Here is a 27,148-nt window from a genome sequence, read left to right on the forward strand (position 1 = left end):
AGAAATTTTTTTGTATTCACTCATGTTGGTCATTTTTTTTTCGATCATATTTTGTCATGAACCTCAACTGAAATACTGATTTAAAACAAACAATTAAAGGTACTTGGACACAGATTTGAAGTTATTATTTTCTCTATAATATTACGACTTATATATTTTAATAGCATTTCACACAAAAATTAATTAAAAATCTTTTTTCGTTTAAAAGATATTGAAATTTCAAATTTTTCGGCTGGTTTGATTGACATATTCTTGCACTCTCACAAATTTAATTTTATTCTTAATCCTTAGGAAAAGTGGCAATCTCGTTTTTATAAATGAAAAATATTAATACTATAATCCAGAAAATTCAGAGTAGACACGTTCTAAAGCAAAACAAACACACAATATATTGTCAGTCCGTGCAGTTGTGGTAAGCAGACTGTGACGATTGAACGCACCCGGTGAATTCTAACTATAAACAATAACAGAACTCGAGCCCTGTTTACAAAAACTGTATACATAACACGAGTGTGCTCGATTTGCTAAACTCTATACGCATCTCTTAGTTCGGAATGACGATACTTGTGAAGGTGTTTTGCTTTCTAACATTTCTACTCTGATAAAATTATTTTTCTTGATAAAAGTTTTAATATTTCTCATTAAAACACATCAAAATTGCCACTTTTCCTAAGGATTAAGAATAAAGTTAAAATTTGTGAAAGTGCAAGGATGTGTCAATCAAACCCGCCAAAAATTTTTTAAGTTTTAATAACTTTTAAATGAAATAAGATTTTTAATTAATTTTTGTGTGAAATGCTATTAAAATATATAATTCGTGATATTATATAGAAAAAATGAGAAAATATTAACTTCAAATCTGTGTCCAAGTACCTTTAAAATTGAAATAAACTGGAATTCTTGCTTGCTAGTAAAACACAATTTTCATAATATCTGCCCCTACATACAAAAAATTAGGGGTGCTGTAGGCAAAACATGTAAGCTTACTAAATTATACCCAAACTCCCTAAAAGTTATAATGACAAGGTCAATGTTTGTTCTGGAAGACCAGAAATATGTTGAGATACTCTGATAAGAGAGATTACACTTAATGACATAAATGTCTATTTTTCCTTTATAGATTTGCCAAGTTGAAGTGTCTTTTTTGTCCAATTTTGCCCCACAAGCTATGCTATAATTGTTTGTAATTTACTTATAAAATACATTTCTTTTGGAAAATCATTGAAGTTCCAGCAACATTTTATATGAGTGAGCAGAGGGTTTATGAACCTTAAGATCATCAAGTGAAATAGGCGGTCACAATGGCAAAGTGTTATATAGATTCTGTGAAAGACTTATTAAATATCATTCAATGGTATAATACATGCAATTTAAAGAAAGGACGAACAGATTATTCGCTGGAATCTGTACTTAGTTTAGAAATTGATAAAATCTTACATACTTGTATGTTTTGGGGTAAAACATATTTATTTGAAATATCTTAAAAGCATAATCCCTTATAATCAATTTTAACTTACATTTGAAAATTATTTAGAGTCTATGACAGTATAAAAATAAAATAAAATTCATTGTTCTACAACACTCTATAGATTTAACATTTTGCTAAGGAGAAAATAAGATAGCTCAATAAGCCTCCATTACGCCCAAAATATAGAGTCCGCTCGATTTCAAACTCAGTTTAACATATATTATGTATATTAAAAGTTGTATAATTGTGACGAGGAAGGAAATATATTTTAATATTTAATCTTGTCAGAAACAAAACAAAAATTCACCCTAAAGGCTGGCAAGACAAACTTTACTGTTGGATACCTGAATACATGTAGGAGATTGACCCATCTTCTTCCACGCCTACTGCATAGATCTTTTTATATATTATAGATATTGTGTGGAGGTGGAGGTGGTGGTGGGGGGGGGGGGCTTTGACAGTTTTTATAAAATCCCGAATGTGTTCAATGAGATTCAGATCCACGAATTTGACAGTGAATCATCACACAGAGACCTTTTGGTCAATATCCTTGGGCGTTAAGGATGTAAGTGTACCGCTTTATGGATGATTCAGACTGATTGAGCTTATATTAGACTGTCAAGAGCACTGCATGATTTCTTTTTGATTTTTTTCTTCAATTGTTGGGGAAACTCGTTTGTTGTAATCCTTTGAAAAATTCAAATCATTCTATAAAGTACTTTTTGATAAAATGTATTCATTAAAGTGAATACTTAAAAGTTATATAATGTTAAGTGTATACAAAAACAAAAACACTGGTAGATGAAATTTAAAATGTTTACAATTTCTTAATGTTCAAAAAATATTTTTTATGTTATATACAAACAATATAGATACAAAAATAATGACTAATCCAGGCATCAACTTTTGGGTTTGCTTTACTCAAGTCATTCATAGTTTTTAATTTAAAAGCTAAGCCTTTTTTGTTAGTGCGAATTAATCGTTCATTGTTTAATGATATAAATTTACAAACTTTAATTGAATTTCAGTCAATACAATTTTTTATGAGAAAATTTCGTCTCCCCTTTTTTACTATTGAAGAGTGCCAGAAGGTTTCGTTCCAAAAGTAAACGGTAGCTTTTTTGCAAGTGGTCCAAGAACATGTGATCTTTGGTATAAATGTAAATCAGTCAAAATATCTGTTACGGAAATTAACAGCTTAATGATATCTCTGCCATGGAAAATTTTATGTTTTCTATAACTATACATTGTGAATAATATGACAGTAAAAAGATCAAGTAGTCATTGCACAACCATATTTGATACTAGGTAAAGTGGGCATTTAGACAAAGTACCTCAAGAGGTTTCAGTTTCTCAACGTCATACTTTTCGATCAATTGATAAAAATAGGTCCGAGTAATCATTTTTTAAATAAAGGAAAGCTAATAACTTTAGGTTTATCATTCCTCCTTCTACCTGATATTGGAAATGGACATGTATATGTAAATTATGCTACATGACTATGTACGCTATGCTTGTCAGTGGAATAGATAATGATGTATTATAAACGAATTATTCTTTTTTTATTTTATGCTCATGTTTGGAAAACGTGGTATAAGAACTTGTACATATTTACAATGTACTATTCTTTTTTTCAAACTGTAAAGTATAATTACTTAATCATATTTAGTCTTAATTCCATAACGAGTGCATTGTATAGCCTTAAGACAGATACAAATTTTATAAAAAAAATTCTGAGATTATTAAGTTGAGTCATGATTTTGTGAGAAAATTAGATACTTATGTCTATCTGATATTTCATTTTTTTCCCACAATTCTACAAAAATCAATTTCAGCGACAAAATATAAAGATAAACAGGAACAGTTGCAGGTGGCATTTTTAACTTCGTTGAATATTTACAATTTCTTTGAATGTATATTCTAAAACTTTATCTTTCAAATCATTTACAAATATAGGCTACTAAAGTAATGACCAATCAAGGTCCATTTATTTCCTTGTTTGTATTACTCAAGTCATTCACTATTTTTAATTTCAAAATTAAGCATTTCTTATTCGAATTAATCGTTTACTGTTAAATAATACGGAACTTCATACTTTAATTGAATTTCAGTTAGAATAATTTTGAATTGGTTTTCTGCATTTTTTCTAAATTATTGCATACGCAGCACAGTTAAGGTGCGCAATGGAAATATCGACTAAATTTTGTATTTAAAAATGTATTCGTAATCGGGATGGCGATTATTTTTAGTACATTATTCATATCGAATAATTGCAATTATTATTAATAACTACATATCGAGGACGATTATATTTTATATTTAGACTAGTCACTGATGCGGCACTCACGCGATTTAAGCACATTGACTTGAAGTATTGATGTTACATATAAATATCACTAGTGCAAGGGCATAACCAAGTTAAATTTCCAAGTTTAGCATATAAATATTTTCAACACGCATTGTAGTTTCTAAAAAGTGCTGCGATCCTGTCTAAATTCTGCAATATCTTTGTTAAAATTATACTTGTATGGCAGAATGCCATTTTTTTGCTGGTCTGCGGCATGAAATATTGATATAATTAATTTGTCTTTTCGATTTCATCAGGATCGCAGCACTTTTCAGATACTATAATAGTTCTATAATTAAAATGTAAAAGCTTACTTTGATCCATAGAGTGTATGCCCTTGCACTAGATCGATTTATTAAGACCCCCCACATTACCCTCCGATGTACTTTCATACAAATATACGGCAGTGTCAACTAAATACGTAATGTACAGAAAATATATTAATTAAATGGTGAATAAGAGATTAAATTCAAGTTATTGGCCCATAGAATATCAGTAAATAATATTTTATTTAATTAGAGAATACATATTTTGCTGAGAAAATATTACTTGATCTGTCTCTCACTGCATACAAACTACGTCATGTTGTAAGAAATGACGTCATATTGACAAGTGTATTTCGATCAGTGACTTGTTTAAAACTTGTTATGTGGGATTTAACTAACAACAAAACAACACCTTGTAGTAAGTTTTTATGTAGTTTGATGATTTCTTACTGGTTAAATTAGCATATAAACTCATCTTGTAGTATTTTAAAGAAATTTTGTATGACGTATATTGTGTATGATGTCATAGTCAAGTTTTCCCGTACAAATTAGGCTCCGCCTCCTTTTTGTAACCTTAACTGTGCTGCGTAGATTGAGCTGTTTTGTTTTCTATTGATCAGTGACCAGAATAACTTATGAGAAAGTAAGGTCATCGAAATGTAAGTGGTTTATAATTACAGTATGTGATATAATTTCTTTTTTAAAAATAATTCAGACCAGTTAATATGGGATGCCTGCTGATTTCATTGATAAACGAAAATGCTTTTACGGTGGAAACTTTACATTATTACCTAATTTCTATTGATATCAGTTGATAAATATAGATCTTAGTAATCATTCATTTTAATTCTCAATTTGAAAACTAAGAAAGTCTAATACAGTGCATTAAAGAATTTTGCCTTCAAGATGAATTGCATAATGTAATTTTTCCTCATAGTAAGTAGATTTCTGTATTAAATTTCAATAATGCAAAGTTATGTATTATTTTGTTTGTTTTTTTTTATTCCTTAGACATTTTAATTCATCAAAATATATTAAATGTAAATTTGCAGGTATTCCTCTTTGCTAATGAAGTTGGTTGCAAGGCAAAGGCAGTGTTTTTGAGTTTTTCAAACTTTCAAAAGAATTGATTTCTGTGAGCTTCGATTTGGCATCCATTCTCAACAACGATAACGATGGTGTCTTGTCGAAATTAACAGCAATTCAAAAACAAATGGATGATACTTTGGCCTACGTTGATATGAAAATTGATCAACTTAAAAATATCATAACCGAGGAAATATTCTTTAATGGTCATAACCGGAACATCAAGGATATCATTAGCTGTCTTACTGATTATCATTATTTCAAAAAAGACATGTATGACAAAGGTTTACAAGACAACTTTTGGAATCGCTGTAATGGGATAATTACCCCTTTACGAAAGATTCGCAACATTTTGATGGGTGCAAAAGTGATTGGAAATACTGCACTAGTTAATCACTTAAAAGAAAAGAAAGGGTTTTGCAACGGTACCACCATTTCAAGAGTATTTTACTTTGTATATATCTAAGTTTTATGTCGAGGGCTGTGCTACTTTTGTCCTGGCTCAGAAATACAAACATGGTAATTCATCAAACCTTACCTTGAAGAATGCAACAATGGTTTATCTGATATTACAGATTACTAGTATACGAAATCCTTTTATGAAAGTTGCGCTAAAATAGTTTGTTCAGACAAATTCCAGACCAAACTAAATTCTTTGCTTATTGGCTTCGAGAAATAGAGATAAGCAAATGAAACAGTTGGTATCCTAAAAGAAACATTTCCTTATTTAGAATTTATTTAGAACATAATTACCGTCAATGTTATGTAAAAACTTGATAATCATCCGATTCCAACAACGGAGGATTTATATGCAACCTTAGGAACAGACGAGGAATTTACCAAGCTTGACATGAACTAAACATATAATCAGCTTCTCCTGGAAGATGAATCTAAGAAATATGTGACAGTAAACACCCATCAAGGATTATTTTAGTATAATCGCCTTCCATAAGGGATGCCATCAAGTCCAGATATTTTCCAGCGGACACTGGAGAATATGCTTCAAGGAATTCCGAATGTGTTGATACGTGTCGAGGACATACTAGTCACAGGTCGTACAGATAAGGAACATTTGGAAAATCTGGAAAAAGTTCTAGAACGAATTCTAGATGTAGAAGTTCGACTCAAGCAATCCAAGTGCGTATTCATGGCACCTAGCTGAAGTTGTGTATCTTGGGTACAAGATAAACAAGCGAGGAATCTATCCCATAGCAGAAAAGGTGACAACAATTAAGAATGCACCAAATCTGACTAACGTCACCGAGCTGAAAGCATATCTCGGAGTGCTCAACTACTACAATCAGTTTAGACTCGATTTAGCGACAACGTTGAATCCTTTACACAAACTGTTGCAGAAAATGCAAAAGTGGGTGTGGGGTAAGAAGCAAGAGGATGCATTTCAAAACTCGAAGGACTAACTGCAATTCGATAAAGTGTAAGTGCACTATGGTCCATGCAAAAAATTGTTACTTACTAGTACATGTGATGCATCACAATACGGGATAGGAGCAGTCCTATCCAATCAAATGGATGATGGAAGCGAGCGTCCCATTTTCTATGCGTTACGTATTTTGACAGCAGCCGAGAGAAATTATTCTCAATGGGAAAAGGAAAGTTTGTCAATCATATTTGGCATAAAGAAATTCCATCAGTGTTTGGGCGACTGGTGACCATTGTAACAGATCATAAACCGCTCAATTGGTTGTTTAGTGAGGATAAGCAAATACCATCAATGGCTGCTTCAAGAATTCAACGGTGGGCTCTAACATAAGCAGCTTATGAATAACGTTTTGTATACAAAGACGGAGGAAATCAGTGAAATGCCGATGGATTGAGCCGACTTCCCTTACAAACCAAAGAAACAGATACCCCTATGCCGTTGGACACAAGCATGATCCTAAATCACATTGATGAGCCATACGTGACCTGTGAGGACATAATACTGTGGACACGGAGAGTCCATGTACTATCAAAGGTACTTCATTTCAACGGCTGGCCTGATAAATGTCTGGAAGAAGAATTAAAAACCATATTTAGAACGTCGGACTGAATTGAGCAGCAACGACGGTTGTATATTTTGGGGTAATAGAGTGGTCTTAGTGCAGAAAAAGTGGAGCGGGCTGAAAATGTATGAAAGATGAATAACATGAGGGACATCCTTGAATTACCAGAATGAAAAGTTTGGCGAGGAGTTACGTGTGGTGGCCCAGCATGGACAGTGAATTAGAACTCTGTGTTAATGAATGTGAGGAGTGTCAAATCAACATGAAAAGCCTGATCTAGCACTATCTCATACTTGGGAATGTCCAAGTAAGCCTTGGTCAAGGTTACATATAATTTCTGCGAGACCATTAATGGATAATCTGTTTCTCGTTATAATGGATGCGTACTCAAAATGGCTCGAGGTCATCGTGATGAAAAACATATACCCGCACAACAATAAAAAATTGCATGGCAAATTTGCTTCTCATGGATAACCCAAAGTGATGTTTTCCGATAATGGACCAACATTTACAAGCAAGGCATTTGAGCAGTTCACCGCCAGAAATGGAATTTGGCAAATAAAACTTCACCTTATAGCCCCTTAGACAATGGATGTGCAGAACGGGCAGTTCAGACCTTTAAGTCCGCATTGAAGAAGATTAGGGGAGGAACCATCCAAGACAGAGTTGATAAATTTCTGTTGAACTAAAGGAATAACACCACAGTAAACCACAGGGCTAACACCCTCTGAAATGCTTATGAACAGTAAATTACGACCGAGATTAAAAATTTAGTAATTCCAGACATCGCAAGTAAAGTTCAAGAAAAACAAATCAGGCAGAAAAACTATCTTGATATGCATACCAAACAAAGAAAATTCGAAATCAATGAAATTTTTTTAAAAAAAAAAAACTACCGCCAAGGCAATTCTTGGATGCAAGGCATCTTAGTTTAAATAACGGGACCGTTATCCTATAGAATCAAACTTAACAACAACTGCATTGTTCGGAGACATGAAGATCACATCCATCTCCGACACCGAGATCGTGATATTCTTACCAAAAATCAAAGCACAACCAGAGGCTACACCTGACATTGGATCAATTGTCACTACACATGCTCAAGAACGCGCACCGAACGTAACTCAAAACATGGAAATTCAAGAGCGCCGTTTTCCAAATAGATCCAGGAATAAACCTGCATATCTGAAAGACTTTCAGTGTTGATTGTTTTGTGAGTTGTACATGTAAAGAGGCATAATAATCCTCTAATTTTATAAAATTAAAATCTATTGTACAATTGATGGCGACACTTTGATTTTTTGGTCATTATAATTGAAATAAACAATATCAAAAACATTTCAGTTAAAAAAGATATAAGTAATGATAATAATTGTTCTTGATAGTGGTTTATCTAAGGGGGGGGCTGTTAGGTACCAACATTTCTAACTATCTATAATATATTTATATTTAGCTGAATGAACTGATCGTGAGAATCTGGTCACACAGACAGTTTCACAGGATCTATTTGTTTATACAGCTGTTTATTAGCCTGCATGTTAATACTGTATATCACTGCAGCACTAGGGGAATTAATCAGTTGTAGTTTCGACCGTCACTGTCGAAACATGCTTTAATAAATATATATATCAAAACCTGGAACTTCTTATTTATTATGTTTAGTGAAAAAATGTATTGCAGTATAAATATCTATGTAAATCTTTGATTCCTTATTGTAACCCCACCCATTACGCGGAATCTACAGTACCAAATGATGCTTCCACAGAAGTTTCAGCTTTTCTGATCCAGAGGTTTCCAGTTTGTATTTCTATGTGAAACTATTGTTTCTTATTGTGGCCCCACCCAACCCCTGGAGACACAATTTGTACAATTTAGAATCCACGCTACCCCAGGATGCTTTCACAGAAGTTTCAGCTTTTCCGGCCCAGGGATTCCGAGGAAGAAAATTTTATATTTTTCAATATATATATAAGTACAACTTTGGCCCCGCCAAACCCCATGGGTCATGAACAGAACAATTTTGAATCTACACAGTCTCAGGATGCTTTCACATAAGTTTCAGCTTTTCTTGCCCAGTGGTTCTTGAGAAGAACATTTATTTAAAAAAACCTCATTGGTCTTTGCTTGATTATCTCCCCTTGGGAGGAGATTTGACATTTCATTTTTACGATTAAAATTTCACCTAAGACTGCTTTGTATCAAATTTACTTAAAATTATCCAAGCGGTTTTCGAGAAAGAATTCGAAAATATGAAAGGTTTACAGACGAAAGGACAGACAGACAGCTAGACGGATAGACAGACGGACGGACGTCGGACAAAATGTGATGACGAAGGTATGTTAAGGAGGCATATGTCATTTTTCGGGAAATTTAGACTTTTTAAGGAAAATTAAGTTTGATAATTAACCAAAACCGCTGATAAACGTACACTATTATTATTTACTGCATAAAGATAAAAGAGTGTCTAACGCAGCGACGTACAGTTGGCCATAAGTATGTTCCCAAAATGGCCGACATTCTTCAATCGCATTGAGAATTCAGAGATTAAAAAACATTGTAGCAATATTACATTCGTTTTTTTCGAAACTAAACATCCGGAAATAAAGTTTTTGTAGTGGTAGAGGTTTTCAAATAAGCGTCCTTAATTTATTTCCGGTTTATTGTTTACATATCGTCTGCTTAGAGATATGGGTAAGCGAGGGAAGGAATTGACACAAGATGTTAAAAACATCATCATTAATTTATATAACAGCGATCATTCCAGTTACAAAATATCAGAAATAACAGGCTTGAATAGGAGAACAGTTAGTAATTTTTTAAAGCGTTTTCGTGAGGGGGGGAACACAGAAAACTTACCGCGAAGCGGCAGGCAAAGAAAACTTGATGACAGGGCGAAACGACGATTCGTTCGCATGGTTCGGGGCAATCGTCGGCAAACATTAGAGGATCTCACGAGTAAATTTAACAATTCTGCAGTTGTTAAAATATCCTCTAGGACTGTGAGAAGAAGATTATTTGAAAGTGAATACAAACGACATGTTGTTTCCAAAACGATTACGATCAGAAAAGTGAATCGCTCTCGACGTATGGGATTTTGTAGACAAAAGTTACATTGGAATGTGCAGAATAATTGAAGTAGAGTGATTTTTAGCGACGAGACAAAAATTATAATAGGTGAGGATAAGAAAATCTATGTTTGGAGGAAATCTGATGAACGTTTGATGGGGGAATGTACGGGAATACGTTTGGACAGGGAGAGGCAGGGAGTGATATCAGCGATGTACTGGGGGTGTATAACATACAATGGTGTGGGCACCCTTACATCTGTTGAAGGAAATATGAACTCTAATGTTTATATTGAAACTCTGAATAATAATCTGTGGCCTATCATTGCTAAAAAACTTTGGAAATGGTGCCTGGATTTTCCAGGAGGATAATGCCCCGTGTCATGTTTCTAGGGTTTGTAACAATTGGAAAACGCAAAACAATATTCCAGTATTACCATGGCCTGCACAGAGCCCAGACATTAATGTAATAGAAAATACTTGGAGAGTATTGAAAATTCGGATTAAGAGACGCTTACATGACATTAAAAACAAAGCAGACCTGGAACGCATCGTTCATGAAATCTGGTCCTCTTTACCGCTTCACTATATAAGAAGTTTATATCAAAGTCTACCCAAACGAATTAGGGCAGTTTTGAAAGCCAAGGGACACATCACAAAGTACTAGTCATAAAGGTTAGTTTTATGCTGTTACATATAATTAAATTTAGGTTTTACTTTTTGATATGTACTTAGGTTTAAGGAGAACGTCGGCCATTTTGGGAACATACTAATGGCCAACTACTGTACATCACCACCACGGCATTACATGACTTCTACTAATAGCGAAATTTTCCCTAAAAAAAGCTAACAGAACTACAATACCCTGGAGTTTAAAAATTTCTTTGAGTAAATGATACAGTTGAAAACATCTATTAAGCCTAAAAAGTGCTGCTAGAATCCAACAGTAGAGTCCCATCCGTAAAATAATTATTCCACACATTCGCACAAAACCTTACCAGATGTTTTGAAATTTTTACATATGAACCGAGATTTTTCGTAAAACCATGCACACAATGTTACTCGGGATTCTAGCAGCACTTTCCAAGTATTATAGGATGCAAACGTTCCATCTGTTCAAATCTTATGTTTTGGAATATACAGTTTATTGTTGTTCTGTTGCATTCTTTGTGTCACAAATGACAGAGGAAATGTCGACAGGGATACGTATATAGCTGACTGTCTTCGAAAGAAAATATAATCAATGAAAATAAATGAGAATACCTGTTTTATTAACTCAACTCCATATGAATTTCACAAAATATTCACGATATTTTCTTTTAAACTCCGTTTTACATATCTTTATACATGTCGTCTTAGCCAAATTCTCTTTACACGACACGATTAATTCCCAAGTTACTTGATGTACACGTATGACGTCATCGGTGGTAGATTTTAATAAATATGACAAAATATAGCATAATAAAATAAAAACATTTCTCTGTTGTTAATATTTACAGGTTTTTATTCATTTTTTAGAGTTAAATTACATCTCTAAATACCAATATTACGAAAAATTGTGTTTTGAAATTGACATCATCTCGCCTACTATGACATCACAATGTAGCACTGATGTAGTCAAGGTAGAATATTTTGTATGCTTCCTTATCTCCCCTGCGGAGAAATACTTATCTGAGCCTTCAGCTCAGCTGAGCTAAATCGGAACTATGAAATACATGTACCAAGAGGTAAAAAATGTGAGTTCCCCAAAAATCAACAATGAATACTCAAGTTCTTGTTATACCCCCCGCTTGAAAAGTGGAAGGGTATACTGTAATCGGGATGTTCGTCCGCTCGTCAGTTTGTCTGTACGTCTGTCTAGCTGTCCGTCCGTCCGTCCGTCTATTACGCTTTTGGGTAGGCATCTCTCATCTGCATCTCCTCTCATACCACTCATTGAAATTTGATGAAACTTTCACAAAATCTTTTATTACATATTGCCAATATGCATCAATTTTTACTTTTTGATCCGACACATATTTTGGGTTTCCCATAGCAAAACATGGACACTGCCATTCATACAAAAATGGGAGGCGGGGGGTATCATTTAGTGAGCTCATTGCTCACAGTATCTCTAGTTTATATAACGTTTTATGCTCGAGTGACGCCAATTTTATATCTGCACTTTCTAAAGAAAGTTCTTGTTTATTATCTTTACCTTGGTCCATCTGTCAAGCACACTTCTTTTTCCTCAAACTCCTGAAACATTTTTCACAGTAGCCTAATGATCTTTCGGGAGATTGTTGGTAATGTACTGTAGATGTGCAATAAGGTTTTCGAACTTTCCTTTCCACCCTGGGATGGAATCAAATATTGACATTTCTTTACAAAAAGCCTTTGATTCACATAACTCTAATTAGAATAAGATATTTGTATTTTCATTTTCACCCTAGAGTCAAAATTGGATCGAAAATGACGTTTTTATGTATAAAAAAAGTCTCTGGTCGAAAGAACTCTTACATTTTACGCAGTAGTTGTTCGTTGCATAAATAGACAGGAAAAGAGTGAACTTTTTGATATAATATCCATGCTCGATTTCAAGGTCAGGGCATCTGGGAAAACTTTAACAGTTCATAGATTCTGCAATGACGATTTTGATCTGCATGTATATAGCAAAAGACTTAATTCGAAAAACTGAAAAAGGAGAGTATTGTTTCCCCGCCTATCTCCACGTCTATTTTTAAAATTTTATAAATTAGAATCATTTTTGTCGGGCTTTCCTAAAAGAAACTTTCTGGCTCTAGGCATCATGATCCACTGCCTTACTATAAAAAGCAAAGTGTAGAAAATTAAGCCAAAAACTAAACAGCATCAAAGCTGACGCTTCTGATAAATAAAGTAGTCCAATAGAGAGACGATACTTAAACAAATAAATATTACATCCCAACCTTTCGAAAATTTAAATGACCAATAGTTTCGCTTGAAAGGGAAATTAAAAAAGGAAATATCTATTGATTTATCTTGGTTATCGTGATATTACAATTTGTACACATGCGCTACTAAATGCATACTGTAAGCGAACTATTTTCAAAAGCACAGGCTTTTGAATGGTTGAAATTGTTGATGTTTCTTATCGTTTTCAGCGATCTTATGTGAGTGGCTATATCATCTGTTTAGATTTTGAGCATTTTAATATATTAGTGAATTGTAATCTTAAGAGTAAATTAATATTCGTTTTGCCTGACGTCGCTTGACATGTCTCTAAAACTACGATCCTACATGTAAGTCTGAATTTTTAAATCATAAGAAAAAATCCTTATTGAATGGAAAATATGTACGAATTTCTTGGATTCCGAAACTATAATTCAATTAATTTTGAAATCATATAATAACCGCACCTGTATGTAAAATAAGTACTTGGTATTTTAAAATTCTTGACATTGGTCATGTAAAAAAGTTCAGTTTAAAAGTTTACAATGTGTATTAAAAAAATTAAAGAAATTTTATATTATCATTTAATCATTTCTTGACATGTAACTTATTTCATATGACTGAGTTGTCTTTTAAAAAAGCTGACACTTTTAAAAAGGGCAGTATAAATTAATTTACTTGTTTTAAACCATTTTATTATAATATTGAGAGAAAATATATCATTTTTATCTTTGAATAAAGGTTTTTTTGAAGAGGTGTTTAGAAAGGATCCGGGGGGGGGGGGGGGGGCTGTGAAATAAAAAAAAATGTTTAAATAAATACATATCTTTAAAACATACAACATATAAAAACGTTCATTAGTCTTTAGTACAGCATAATATTTCAGGAAACAGTTAGTCTTTTTTAAACAATGTTCTGTTAAGAATGAAGAGTTCACTATGCACAAGTAATAAATCAAAGACATGAATATATCAATTTTCTCAGCCATTTACCATTTTGGCCAAGCCTGAAACTAGATCAAGAATTATATTGTTGACTCATTCATATCAAAGATATTACAATTAAAAAAACTTACAATACCCAGAATATATTTACTTATTTAGTGGATCAATAAATTACCTTCACAGGTGGATGTTTGCTTTGTAGACATAAATAAAGTATCGATGCACGACTTCCATAGTCTGAGATTCTGAAACTCGTTTATCATCAGGAGGACAGTGAGTGCATCAATGTCTTTGCTGTTTCCATCAGGTCCCTTCCCCGCTGATCACTCGCGATGCGTGTTTAAAGGATCCCCAGACTTTTAACCTTACCTTAACTTGTATATTTATCATACATTATGTACCTGTTATTGACAAGCAAGTTGATGAAACACGAAGTTTATCATCATCAGATTATTTTTTAAAGATCAACGCATTTTCATATGAAAAACGAGTCAAGCTGCATTAATGATACGACGAATTTATAGCCTTTTCTATCAATCAACTTTGTGTAAATAAAATAAGTCTATACCGCTGTAACATACCAATATTTTCATATTTCAGAAATGTTTTGTTGATATAAAGAACAAAGGCTTTTTAAACTAAGATCGAAAATTTTATGGTGAAAATCATTTTTTTTTCATATACATGTATGCAGGTATCTGCAGCTTCTCGTCTTAATGTGAGCACTCTTTCACTGGATAACTCTCAGGGAAATACATGGATTCCAAAATGATATGTGTTGAAAACCAAATCAGTTCCAGTAAAAGAATCACGATTGAGGGGTTTAATAATATTCAACCACTGCTCAGATTTACGTTTTAATCGGATATTAATATGTGAACGTCTTGTACTTCAAACATAATATATGAAACTGAATTTCATTTTCCATTTACACTAAATATCAATAACCTGTACCTTAGATCTACATTTAATCCTTACTATGGGTAGCTACAGTCTTTTTTCACTGACATATACTTGAAATACATATAAGCGTGGCGTATTTGTTAATAATATCAATGAATAAAATATTTAAGAAGGTGCTAGTGCTAAATAACGTACCATTAAGTTTCATGCAACCAAATGCAGGACTACATAAATCTTGTATGCACAGACATTCGTTTCGACAGATATATCCATATGATGGGTATGGACATTCACTGCTGGAGTTTGGACCGTGTGTTCCAAGAGGACATTCTACAGACAGAAAAAATTGAAATTCATCAACTGAAAAATAGCTGTTAAAGAAAAAAAAATCTAGATCTCAATTAACATTAAAGATAGCTATGAACACCTTATCGCTTTATTTCTGATATTACGTTATTCCGTGGCTCTTAGAGATGACTTTTATGCTTTACATAAATCATTTCAAATAATTCCTGTTTTTGAAAGTCTATTTCCTAAGTACATGTACCATGTACGCAGCATCGTTAAGGCTATAAAAGGGGACAGGGTTTAATAAGTTTAATGTGGATGCACGGTATCCAACGTCAAACATTCCACATCTAATGGTTCAAGGAATGCTTTTATAATTGTAAGATAATTATAGTCATTTTGTAAAAGACACAATATTGTAAATGACGAGTATATAACAGACATAAAACACGACTTTTTTGACTGTTAAATATCGAGGTCAAGCAACCCAAAAATAAAACAAATTTGTACAATTAAAATGCACGTAACAACATATATCGATTGCACTTAACAAATGACGTCCTTATAAAGCTATATATAATATAGCTTTCTATTTATATTTTTATGGACATAATCAAGATATAAGATAATATCCTTCCTTTTTATCAACTTACTGACAGGAAATATTTTGTTGCTCTAAAAGATCACATTTCCTTGTACATGTTAAAATAAATTAAATGTAAAAACAAAAAACAAAAAAAAACTAGCACCTGTACAGCCTTTGATTACGTCATTCCAGGAAAACCCATCATGCACAGCACATTTTTTTCCGTTTTTATCCCTGTAAACAGACCAATTTCCATAAAATCTTCATATCAATTATATGGCAATAGTTACAATTTGTTCACATGAATATAAGTAGCGCTCTGTAAACTTTGTACTAGCTTGTGAATATAAATTTCATTTTAAAAAATAACATCTATAGTAAGATCAATATTTTAAAAAATCTAAATGATGTTTAAGGTAGTACAAAACACCTATTAAATCTATTTTAAACTCAATTATTTAAAAGTACAAGAGAATCATTGAGGTTTTGCATACTTAGAATGACAAAAGTGCATAATAAAATGATAATGCACAAAAGAAATTAATTTTGTCTTAACAAAACAGTTTATGAATTCCAAGAATTTATGTTAAAACTTTTATGTAAGGAGAAGTACACTGTAGATTATTTTTTCTGTTTAAAGTATGAATGAAACACTTTTTATAGAAATCAGTTACGAAGCAGACGTTAAATATCTCTCTTCTGAAATATTAATGAATAATAAAACACTGTTATCAAAATCTATGCATCTTTTAAGAGTACATGAAGTAACTCCATCTTGTTGAATGACAAACAATTCCTCGTAAAATTTACATTGATTTGCAAACAACTCACCAACACATATAAGGGTAATTCTTTGATGAAGCGTTGATCAAGTAGGGGTAACATATCACTAATACGGTTGCAAAAAACATTGTCGAAATCTTTCTGTTGAATTAATTACATGTATCACTCTGATTGATAAACACAGAAAGCGGAAACAAAAATTTAAAAATAAAACACTCTATTTGTAATAAAATGTCTGACCTTTAGAATGCTTATAGCCATCACACATCACTACAAAAATACAGAGAAGGAATTACATGTATACCAAGATGCACACAAACCTCGTCACGTTCCTTTGGTTCAATATTTAAGCAAATATCAACAATAGAGACTTTGGATCTCTGTTCATGATTTTTATTTAGAAATGCAAGAAAAAGCTGCTGGTAATTTTTTTTACGCAAAAAATAGACATTTCTTGATATACATATAATAAAAAAGTAATCAAGTAAATTTGAGGCAATACAGTGATACAAGAAAAGAATATGCAATTCATGAATTTTTTTACTCAAATTAGCAATTCTAAAAGACAATTTGTATTAGGTTTTAGCTCTTAACAGATTTTAAAGTTTAAAAAAGGTGATTATTGCTAAGTTGTGTAAAAGTGTAGCACTCTCTTATTTGTCTGAAAAATACTAAAGAGGAACACGCATCTAAAATGTGGCACAGCAGTATTACAAGTGTTTCCTTTTATTATACTTATTTTGTATGTATCCATAACCGAGTATTTATTCCAAACTACTGCAAATGCATCATAATCATTTAATTAGAGGGGGCGACTGGGGTCTCCAATGAGCAATACTTCGCGCAACATAGTAAACTGAAACGTATTAACTGTTTAAAAAACTGGCTTTTGTCACTTAAATAATTAACTTAAACAAACTGAAGAAGTTAAGTATTAAAACAGAATCATTGCAATGTTTTATAAATGATTTTGAATTCAAAGTATTTTCAGGTGATAGGTAGACTGATGCCGTAATAGTTTTTTGACGTTCTTATAAATTTAATCTTTAAATGAAGTGGAAATAAAAATATTATAAAAAGTATTAAACACACCGTATAATCGGTATTATCTGCGGTTTTACAATTTTTGCGGATAGGACAAATTTGCAAAAAATTACAATCGCAAAATAATTTCAATAAGCCTTCAGCTGCAGGTACTTCATGCATGTATGATAGGTGGTGCGTCTGCAGACTCTGCAGTGACGTGTCACCTTTAACGATAAAATTCGGGTGACATCGATACTGCGATAGCTACCAACAAAATATGGCAGATTTTCTTTCTTATATTCCACTTTTCAGTCTTGTGTTTTGTCTTTAGAGTACTGAAAACCAACTTTTATTCGCGATGACTTTATTTCGCAATTTACCAAAGGTAAATTTATTCCCGATGATTAATTTTTGCGATCAAGCCTTTTTTAATCTGTTATTAATAGACACAGAGGCTTTAAGGACCGGTTCGCGTCGAGACATATTCTCGATGACGAGGCTCTCGCAGACCTCGCGAAAATTTCTCGCACGCGAATATAAGTTGGTTTACAGTATTCAAGATACTTTACCAAAAAAAAGTTAAATCTATCTCTCCCTCTCTAGAGTAGGTTTTCAATTTAATTGTTGTCAAGAAAGCTGTTATATCAGAACCATTTCATATATAGAAAGAAAAAATATTTATAGTGCTTTCTATTATTAAATATGCCATGTCGTGATAAAAATGCAGATCTATAACCATTTTTAACGTTTGTATATTAGAAGGTTTTATTTTTTTATATATGATTTTATTTTAATTTTATTTTCGTATGCTTAAAAGATAGCTTTTAAAATCTTTTTTTTTTAAAAAAGGTGTGATTGGCTCTAAGTTTGCTTCCAGTATTTGTTTTTAAATTTCTTTAAAATGATTTATTACGTATTAAAATGTAATTCTCTTTTTACATGTTCAGAAAAAAAAGACAACTCTTTCAATGCCTAAAACTTCAGTCAATATTTATTGGTTATGCTTCGTGGAAAGTCTGATATTATAAATTGAAAAAGCACTTAAATATTTAGGTTGACATCAAACGTATTACTTTCTTACTATATGTAAAGTGCAAGTTGTTACATGTACATGTAAATATGCTTATCCTAATATGCCTGCAATTACCTTAGAATTAATTTAAAAAGAAATTTAATTCAAATTTACACCTTTGGTTGTAATTTTTGGATCAGGTTAGAATAAAACAAGATTTTGAAATGTTTAAGACCCTGAAAATTGAAAACGATTCAACTAGCGTGCACGTTTATTCGGTTGAAGTCTAGAAAGTGCTTTAACATGAAGTTCAAGAAATAACAGATCCCCACTCCAACATGTATACATTTTATAGAAAAATAACACTTAAATTATTATGAATCTGGTCAATACAGTACTAAGATTACATAAAGTTTTTCATCTCACAGAAAAACCGCAACCCAAGGCTCAATTTTTCAAACATATTTTTTGTTAATAAACCTCAATTGAAATACTGATATAAAACCAACATTTAAGGACAGATGATACAAACAAAAAATGGATGCCTGGATTGGTATATATGTTTTTCCTGCTCGCCAGTAAAACACAATTTTCATAATCTGTGATGTAAGGTGGCATATTTCTGCCCCTTAAATTCAAAATAAACTAAATGTGCTGTAGGCGATAAGCTTGCTAAATGATACCCAGCTCCCTAGTTGTTTATAATGACAGGGTCAATGTTTGGTCTGATAGATCATGAATGAGTTTAAGATCATTAGGAAAAATAGGAGGTCACAATAACATCATGTTATGAAGAATCTGTGAAAGATTCATTAAATATCATTCAGTGGTATAATACTTGTACATGCAATTTAAACTTTTTTTTAAAATTTTGGCTAAACTCTGCACCTAGTTTGGAAATTAATAATATCATAAATACTTGTATGTTTAGAGGGAAACATGTTTATTTTATATATTTTAAAAGCTAAATCCCTTATAATTTAACTTTATTTTAACAAGTCTTACATTTGAAAAATGTCTTTAGGTCTTTGACAAAAAATAAAAATATTATTAAATTCGTTGTTCTTTAACATTTTATAGATTTGAAATTTTATTAGGAGAAAATGAGATAGCCCCATTCGCTTCCATTACGCCCAAGTATTGTGTCGGCTGGATTTCAAACTCAGTTAACCATAGATCTTAAAAGTTGTCCAATGTGACGAGAAAGTATATGCAAATATACTTTAATATTTCATCTTGTATGAAACAAGACAAAAATTCATCCTAAAAGCTGGCAACTTTCCATTTTTACCTGGCCGCTATTGATTTTTATCAATTAAAAATAGGCCCAAGTAATCATTTTTAAATTTCCTTTTTCTTTTAAAGAAAGGAATGACTTTCAGTTTATCATTTCTCATCCTACGGTTTTTTGACTTGAAAACTAACGGATGATATTTGAATAGGATATGTACATGTAAGTTGTAATATGCATACTGTTTTTGTTTTCATTGATCTAAACAGTTATGCGTAATTAAGCGAATTTATCTTTAAATATAAATTTTTGACAAGAGGTATGATTTAATCATTTTGTTTGCAGAAGAACCTTTATTTATTAACAATTCTTTTCAAACTGTTAAACAGATTATAAAGTTATTAGTCTTACATTGTAATTCCATAACTAGTGTTATGTATAGCCTAAAAACAAAATTTTATCAAAGAATAATAAAATTAATGACACTAGCTACATTCTTTATTTAAAAAGATAATATATCTAATATTTCTTTTCTTCTTTAGAGAAACCAATATTCATTTAAGCGCCAAAATACACTGAACCAAACTTCTAAGTGTTCATCTAACGTTTTGTTTTAGGTTTTAAGGACAAATGCATACAATTATTTCTTTAATGCATGGTTGTTGATGCATTTTTCAGTTCGATATTGCGTAAATTTCATTTATCTTGTCAAAATTTTAAGCAGTTTCAAGAAAATGATGAATCATCAAAATGAAAAAATCACACAATATAATCTCTATGAGGTAAGACCACTACTCGCTATAATTACTGCAAGACAACCTTTACTGCTGGATACCATGTACTTCTGAATAGGAGTTTGACCCATCTGCTTCCATGCATGCTTCATAGATCCTTCCAAACCGGTGATATTGTGTGGAAGGGGGAGGGGGGCTTTGACATTCCTTATAAAAGTCCCAAATGTGTTCAATGAGATTCAAATCCACGAATTTGACAGTGCATCATCACACAGAGATCTTTTGGTCAATATCCTTGGGCGTTTAGGCATGTAAGTGCAAAGTTAAGAATGATTCAGACTGTTTGAGCTGTTGGTTAAGATGGTTAAGACTGTCAAGAGCACTGATTTCTAATAAATTATACAGATTAAAATTGTTTGTTATCATCTTTTTAAGACAATTTTCAGGACAATTAAATAGCTTTTTAACTTAGCCTCAGATGAAGAACTTAAGGTCACTTCCGGTTTGGTTAAATTTAGCTTTCAAATTGTGGTAAATTTGGCGATGAAAGTAACACAGAGGCCAAAGAAAAATGTTTTTAAATGGGTTTTAATACTGTTTATTCATTTTTAAAAGTTATATCAAGGAAAATTAAACACATAGATAAAAGTGAGTAAAACGTGGTACAAGGATAATCCAGATAGCGACATTCCAACGGCTCTCCCTTCTAACTCAATGTTTATTTTACTACTGTTATGTGTTTTAAGTGAAACCAGTTTTTAAAATTTGATAATCATTACAAAAGGAAGCTAATTACACAAAACAAGTGCCACAAAGTACAAAGTTATTGTTTTTAAGCGTTTTCATCGATTATATTTGATTTTCTTTCTACAATTAAAGAGAAAAATGATTTGTTCTAATCATTTAAAAATTTCAAAAATTATATTAAGTGGTTTTTAATAAATGTATTTATTAAAGCGAACACTAAGAAGTTTTGTTCAGTGTATATAGATAAACAACAACACTGGTAGATGGATTTTTGAAATGTTTATACTTTCTTAGTGTTCTAGAAAATAATTTTTTTAGGTATTCTCAAACAATAGAAATACAAAAATAATGACTAATCCAGGCATCAATTTTTGGGTTTGCTTTACTCAAGTCATTAATAATTTTAAATTTATAGTCTAAGCCTTGTTTGCTAGTGAGAGTTAATCGTAAATCTTAAATAATATAAATTTTCATACCTTAAATTGAATTTTCACACTTTAAATTGAATGTTTATACTTTAAATTGAATTTCAGTCAAAACAATTGTGAACGAGAAATTTTCTTTCCTCCCTAACTCTGACAGTGCCAAAAAGTTTCGTTTAAAAAAAAGGTAGCTTTTTGGAAGATGTCCAAAAACCTCTAAATATAAATTAATAGCTAAATGATACCTCTGTCACGGAAGCTATTATGTTTTCTATAGCTACATTGTGAATAATATGCCAATAAAAAGATTAAGAACTATTGCACATGCTTATGTAATACTATGTTAAGTAGGTATTTAGACAAAATACCGTAAAAGGTTTCAGTTTCTCAATGTCATACGTTTAGAGAAATTGATAAAATTGGGTCCAAGTAATCATTTTTTTTTTATTTCCTTTTATTTTAACAGAGTGAAAAGGAATAATGTTATCATTTTTTCTCCTACCTTAAAATTGAAAACTAACGGACGATATTCGAAAAGGACATCTACATGTAAGTTTATGCTACATGTGTATGTATGCCGTACTTGTCATTGATCTAGATAGTGATGCATTATAAACTAATTATTCTTTTTTATTTAATGTTGCTGTTTGAAATAAGTGGTTTGATTTTGAAGAACTTTTATATATTTACAATGTATATTTTTTTTCAAACTATAGCCCATTATTTAAGAGTTATGTCCAAGACACGATGTAGTAACGATATCGACAAATTACTTTTTTATAATTTACTATTATATTTTCTATCCTTATGTGCTTATTACAGTACTTTCTGTTTTAAGAAGTCTCCCTTACTGTAATTTTCCACAATATCTTGCCGATATCGAATAATGATTGTTTAAAGAATTATGGTTTCCATCTACAATACTAAATGAAAAATATCTTTCATAGAACTTTCCCTGTAGTGTCGATATTGTCGATATCGACGATATCGCTTCGATATCGAATCATGTTTGCTCAGCTCTTTATAAATACCGTCCCTCTTACTTTGTATGTGTATTTATGTTAAATAACTTTACTTTTACGAATATTGTTCCTGCTATCGATATCGTCGATATCGTATCGATATCAATTCATGATTGTTATATTATATTACTTCATCCTAATACAAAATCTTTATTTTTAACATATCCCTTGACAATTAGTTCTGTTATCTTAATGCAACGCCTGTGCATATTTACTTTCTGATTAATTAGTGTACCCTACTGTCGATGTCGTAGATATCGACGATATCGTATCGATATCGACGATATCGTATCGATATCGACGATATCGTATCAATATCGAATCATGACTGTTTAAAACATACTTTACAACTTTCACCCTCACCCAACATCTTACTCTTAACCTAATCAAAACATAAACAACTACTAACCTTTTCCTTATAAAAATTTAATTTCATATTCATGCTAAAAATGAATGAATTTGACATCACTTGTGACCTTGTAAAACTATGTTATACCTCACTGTGAAAAAAATAGGATCGATATCGATATGATATCGTCATGGTATTGTCGATATCGACGACATCAACATAGCAAAAATTCTCATATATGGTACCAAGTATTTCAAATAAGTGGTCATCATGATCTATATCGACATATTATTGTCAATTACGTCGATATCGACATCGAATTCGTTCTTGGATATGTACGTTATTTAATCATAAGACTTAATTCCATAACAAGTGCATGGTATACCCTTAAGACAGATACAAATTTATATTAAATTATTAATTTGAGTTATGATTTCATAAGAAAATTAGATATGTCTGATATTTCTTTTTTTTCAAAATTTTACAAAAATTAATTTTAGCGACAAAATATTAATATTAACAAGAACAGTTGCGGTGGCATTTTAACTTCATAGAATTTTTACACTTTCTTAGTATATATACTAAAACTTTGTCTTTCAAATCATTTACAAATTAAAGCTACTAAAATAATGACCAATCAAAGCATTCATTTCCTTATTTGTATTACTCAAGTTATTCATTATTTTTAATTCTAAAATTAAGCATTTCTTATTCAAATTAATCGTCTATTGGTAAATAATATGGAACTTCATACCTTAATTGAAGTTCAGTTAGAACAATTTTGAATATTTACATTCACTGTGTTTTTTCTAGTAAGCTTACTCTGAAATTGATTTGAAAAACATTTTCGTGTATACTCACGCGTAGAAATATACACGGAGAAACGTGCGTTACCGTGACGTCACAATGAGACTGCAGCGACGTTCGTAAAATGCAATAATATAGGACAGCGAGAAATTCAAATATTGAGTATATTTTAGTTGCCTCCAAACAGGTAAAATGTAAATATAAGGAATGTTTTTCAGTTTACTGTGAATTATTGGTGTGTGAATCACACAGACTTGCACATAGGCATATTTTTCATGAAGCGCTAACGCGCTTCATTAAATATGCCTACGTGACATGTCTGTGTGATTCACACACACCAATAACTCACACAAAACTAAAAAACAATCCTTAAATGAGACATTTCTCGTTTTAAAATATTGTACCTTTATGGCTAGTGAACCTAGAAATTGTGCAATATGGTAAATATATATATATATATATATATATATATATATATATATATATATATATATATATATATATATATATATATATATATATATATATATATATATATATATATATATATATATATATATATATATATATATATATATATATATATATATATATATATATATATATATATATATATATTTTAGTTTAATAACTGTTACATATATTAACGGTACGTCAAATAGATTTGAGAGATATTGCACCACCACTTTGAATGCATGAAGGTTAAATAATAGGCATTCAATCAAATCGTTTCAGTTTCTTAACGTCATGCTTTTTGATACTAAAAGTATTTCTATCGATTTAAATGATCATATTACAAACTTAAGATGAACCCAGTTTAAAAAAATAACGTGCTATTTCGAAGGGAAAATAATAAACCAAACATGTCTAAAAATAACGAAAAAAGTTTGTAACATGTAATAGATTTAAACCAAATACATGTATATGTCATTTTCAAGCATGCTTGCATGATCATAATAATTTTAGTCCCCTAGCTACCGGTGAAACCCAAGAGGACGATAGATATCCAGTGTGTCTTTCTGACCGTCTGTTTGCCTATCTGTCCGTCTAGTCGATCTGCCCCTCCATTTGTTTTTTCAGTCTCTCCCACTTGGTTTTCCACTTTTTTACTGAACACTTGAAGACTTTGAGCTGAGTTTGTTATGTGAATGTCACATATCAATTTTCTATTTCCTTTTCAAAGAGTTTTTAGTATGATATACGCCCATTTCAATTTTTAAGGGTTTTCTGGTTTTTTTCCTAAATTCTTGCATATATTGAGGTTTTGTTTTGTTATCTATTGGATAGAGACCAGAAGAACTTATGAGGTGTCCGTCGTCCGTCAGCGAAATGTAATGATTTATAATTACAGTATTTGATTTAATTTCTTTTCTAAAAATAATTCGGACCAGTTAATATGGAATGCCTGCTGATTTCATTGATAAACGAAAATGCTTTTACGGTGGGAACTTTCCATTCTTTCCTAATCTCTATTGAATTTTATCAGTTGATAAAAATAGATCTTAGTAATCATTCATTTTAATTCTCAATTTGAAAAGTAAGATAGTCTTAAATATTTTATTTAGGAAAGTGCATTAAAGAATTATGCTTTCAAGATGAACTGCAAGCTGTATTTTTTCCTTATAGTAAGTAGATTTCTGTATCAAATTTCAATAATGCAAAGTGATGTTTTATTTTGATTTTTTTTATTCCTTATACATTTAAATTCATCAAAATATATTCAATGTTTATTTGCAGTTAGTACTGTTTGCTAATGAAGTTGGTTGCAAGGCAAAGGCAGTCTTTGAATTTCTCAAACTTTCAAAGGAATTGATTTCTGTGAGCTTCGATTTGGCATCCATCCTCAACGACAACGATAACGATGAGGTCTTGTCGAAATTAACAGAAATTCAAAAACAAATTGATGATACTTTGTCCTACATTGATATGAAAATTGATAATCTTAAAATTTTTATAACTGAGGAAATATTCTTTAATGGTCTTAACCGGGACATCCAGGATATCAATAGCTGTCTTACAGATTATTATTATTTCAAAAAAGACATGAATGACAAAGGTTTACAAGACAACTTTTGGAATCGCTGCAATGGGATAATTACCCCTTTACGAAAGATTCGCAGCATTTTGATAGGTGCAAAAGTGATTGGAAATAATGCACTAGTTAATCACTTAAAAGAAAAGGAAGGGTTTTGCAACGGTACGACCATTTCAAGAGTATTTTTGTATATTTCTAAGTTTTATGTCGAAGGTTGTGCTACTTTTGTCCTGGCTCAAAAATACAAACATGGTAATTCATCAAAACCTTACCTTGAAGAATGCAACAATGGATTATCTGATATTACAGATTATATGAAGTCCTTTTATGAAAGTTGCGCTAAAATAGTCTGTTCAGACAAATTCCAGATCAAACTAAGTTCTTTGCATATTGGCGTCGAGAAATGGAGCAAAGCAAATGAAACAGTTAGTACTCTAAAAGAAATATTTCCTTATTTAGAATTTATTGTTATTCAGAAAAACCTAAAGAAATCCCAAACATGCATCACCAAAGTTAACGAACTAGAACACAAAACCTTTAGTGGTACAGAATTCCAATTTGATGTTTATGCTCTGCCGTCTGATGTCCATAATTCAAATATGAGCAATCAGCACCAACCAATAATCGAAGTTGAATCCCCTTTATTCATTGCTATTGCAACGAGTAATATAAAGGTAGAAAGTATTCACTTAAAGGGTATGTCAATCCATGTAATTGTTCCTAATGTAACTGAAACACCATGTTTTTACGAGTTTGCTATACCAACATCTGCAACTGCTTCCTCGCTATTTGTAATAACAGGATTGATTTTGTTGCAGTTCGCCAGTTTGTTATTTATAATGTAAATGAAATGGTTGGAAAAATGCAAATAAAAAAAACCCGGGTCTTTTTGGAAATAGGTAGACTTTCAGGCCAGGTTGACGAGGATAATAATTGTAACCCATTAAGAATATTCAGTAAACAAGAACTATAAACAAATGATAAATGTTGAAGGTCATGCCTCTTACATCCAATTTTTTTATGACTAAGAATGATATTTTTGTAAGGCACAGTTGAATAGAGAGACTCGTAATTAATATCAAATATATCTACACTATCGCGAAAACGACAAACA

The 27,148-nt window shown here is 31.5% G+C and overlaps 1 protein-coding gene across 1 annotated transcript; it reads left to right on the forward strand.

Moving 5' to 3' along the window:
- The first annotated feature begins 2,891 nt into the window (after positions 1-2,891).
- On the forward strand, positions 2,892-27,013 carry LOC134272584 (uncharacterized). The gene is made up of 3 exons (XM_062754805.1): positions 2,892-2,949; positions 25,565-25,624; positions 25,737-27,013. The coding sequence occupies exons 2-3, from the start codon at positions 25,595-25,597 to the stop codon at positions 26,877-26,879; spliced, it is 1,173 nt and encodes a 390-aa protein (XP_062610789.1). The 5' UTR covers positions 2,892-2,949; positions 25,565-25,594; the 3' UTR covers positions 26,880-27,013.
- The last annotated feature ends 135 nt before the right edge of the window (positions 27,014-27,148 follow it).

The sequence above is a fragment of the Saccostrea cucullata genome, unplaced genomic scaffold (assembly GCF_032062105.1).
Source record: "Saccostrea cucullata isolate Sc308-1 unplaced genomic scaffold, CSIRO_AGI_Scuc_v1 ctg538, whole genome shotgun sequence".
NCBI lineage: Eukaryota > Metazoa > Mollusca > Bivalvia > Ostreida > Ostreidae > Saccostrea > Saccostrea cuccullata.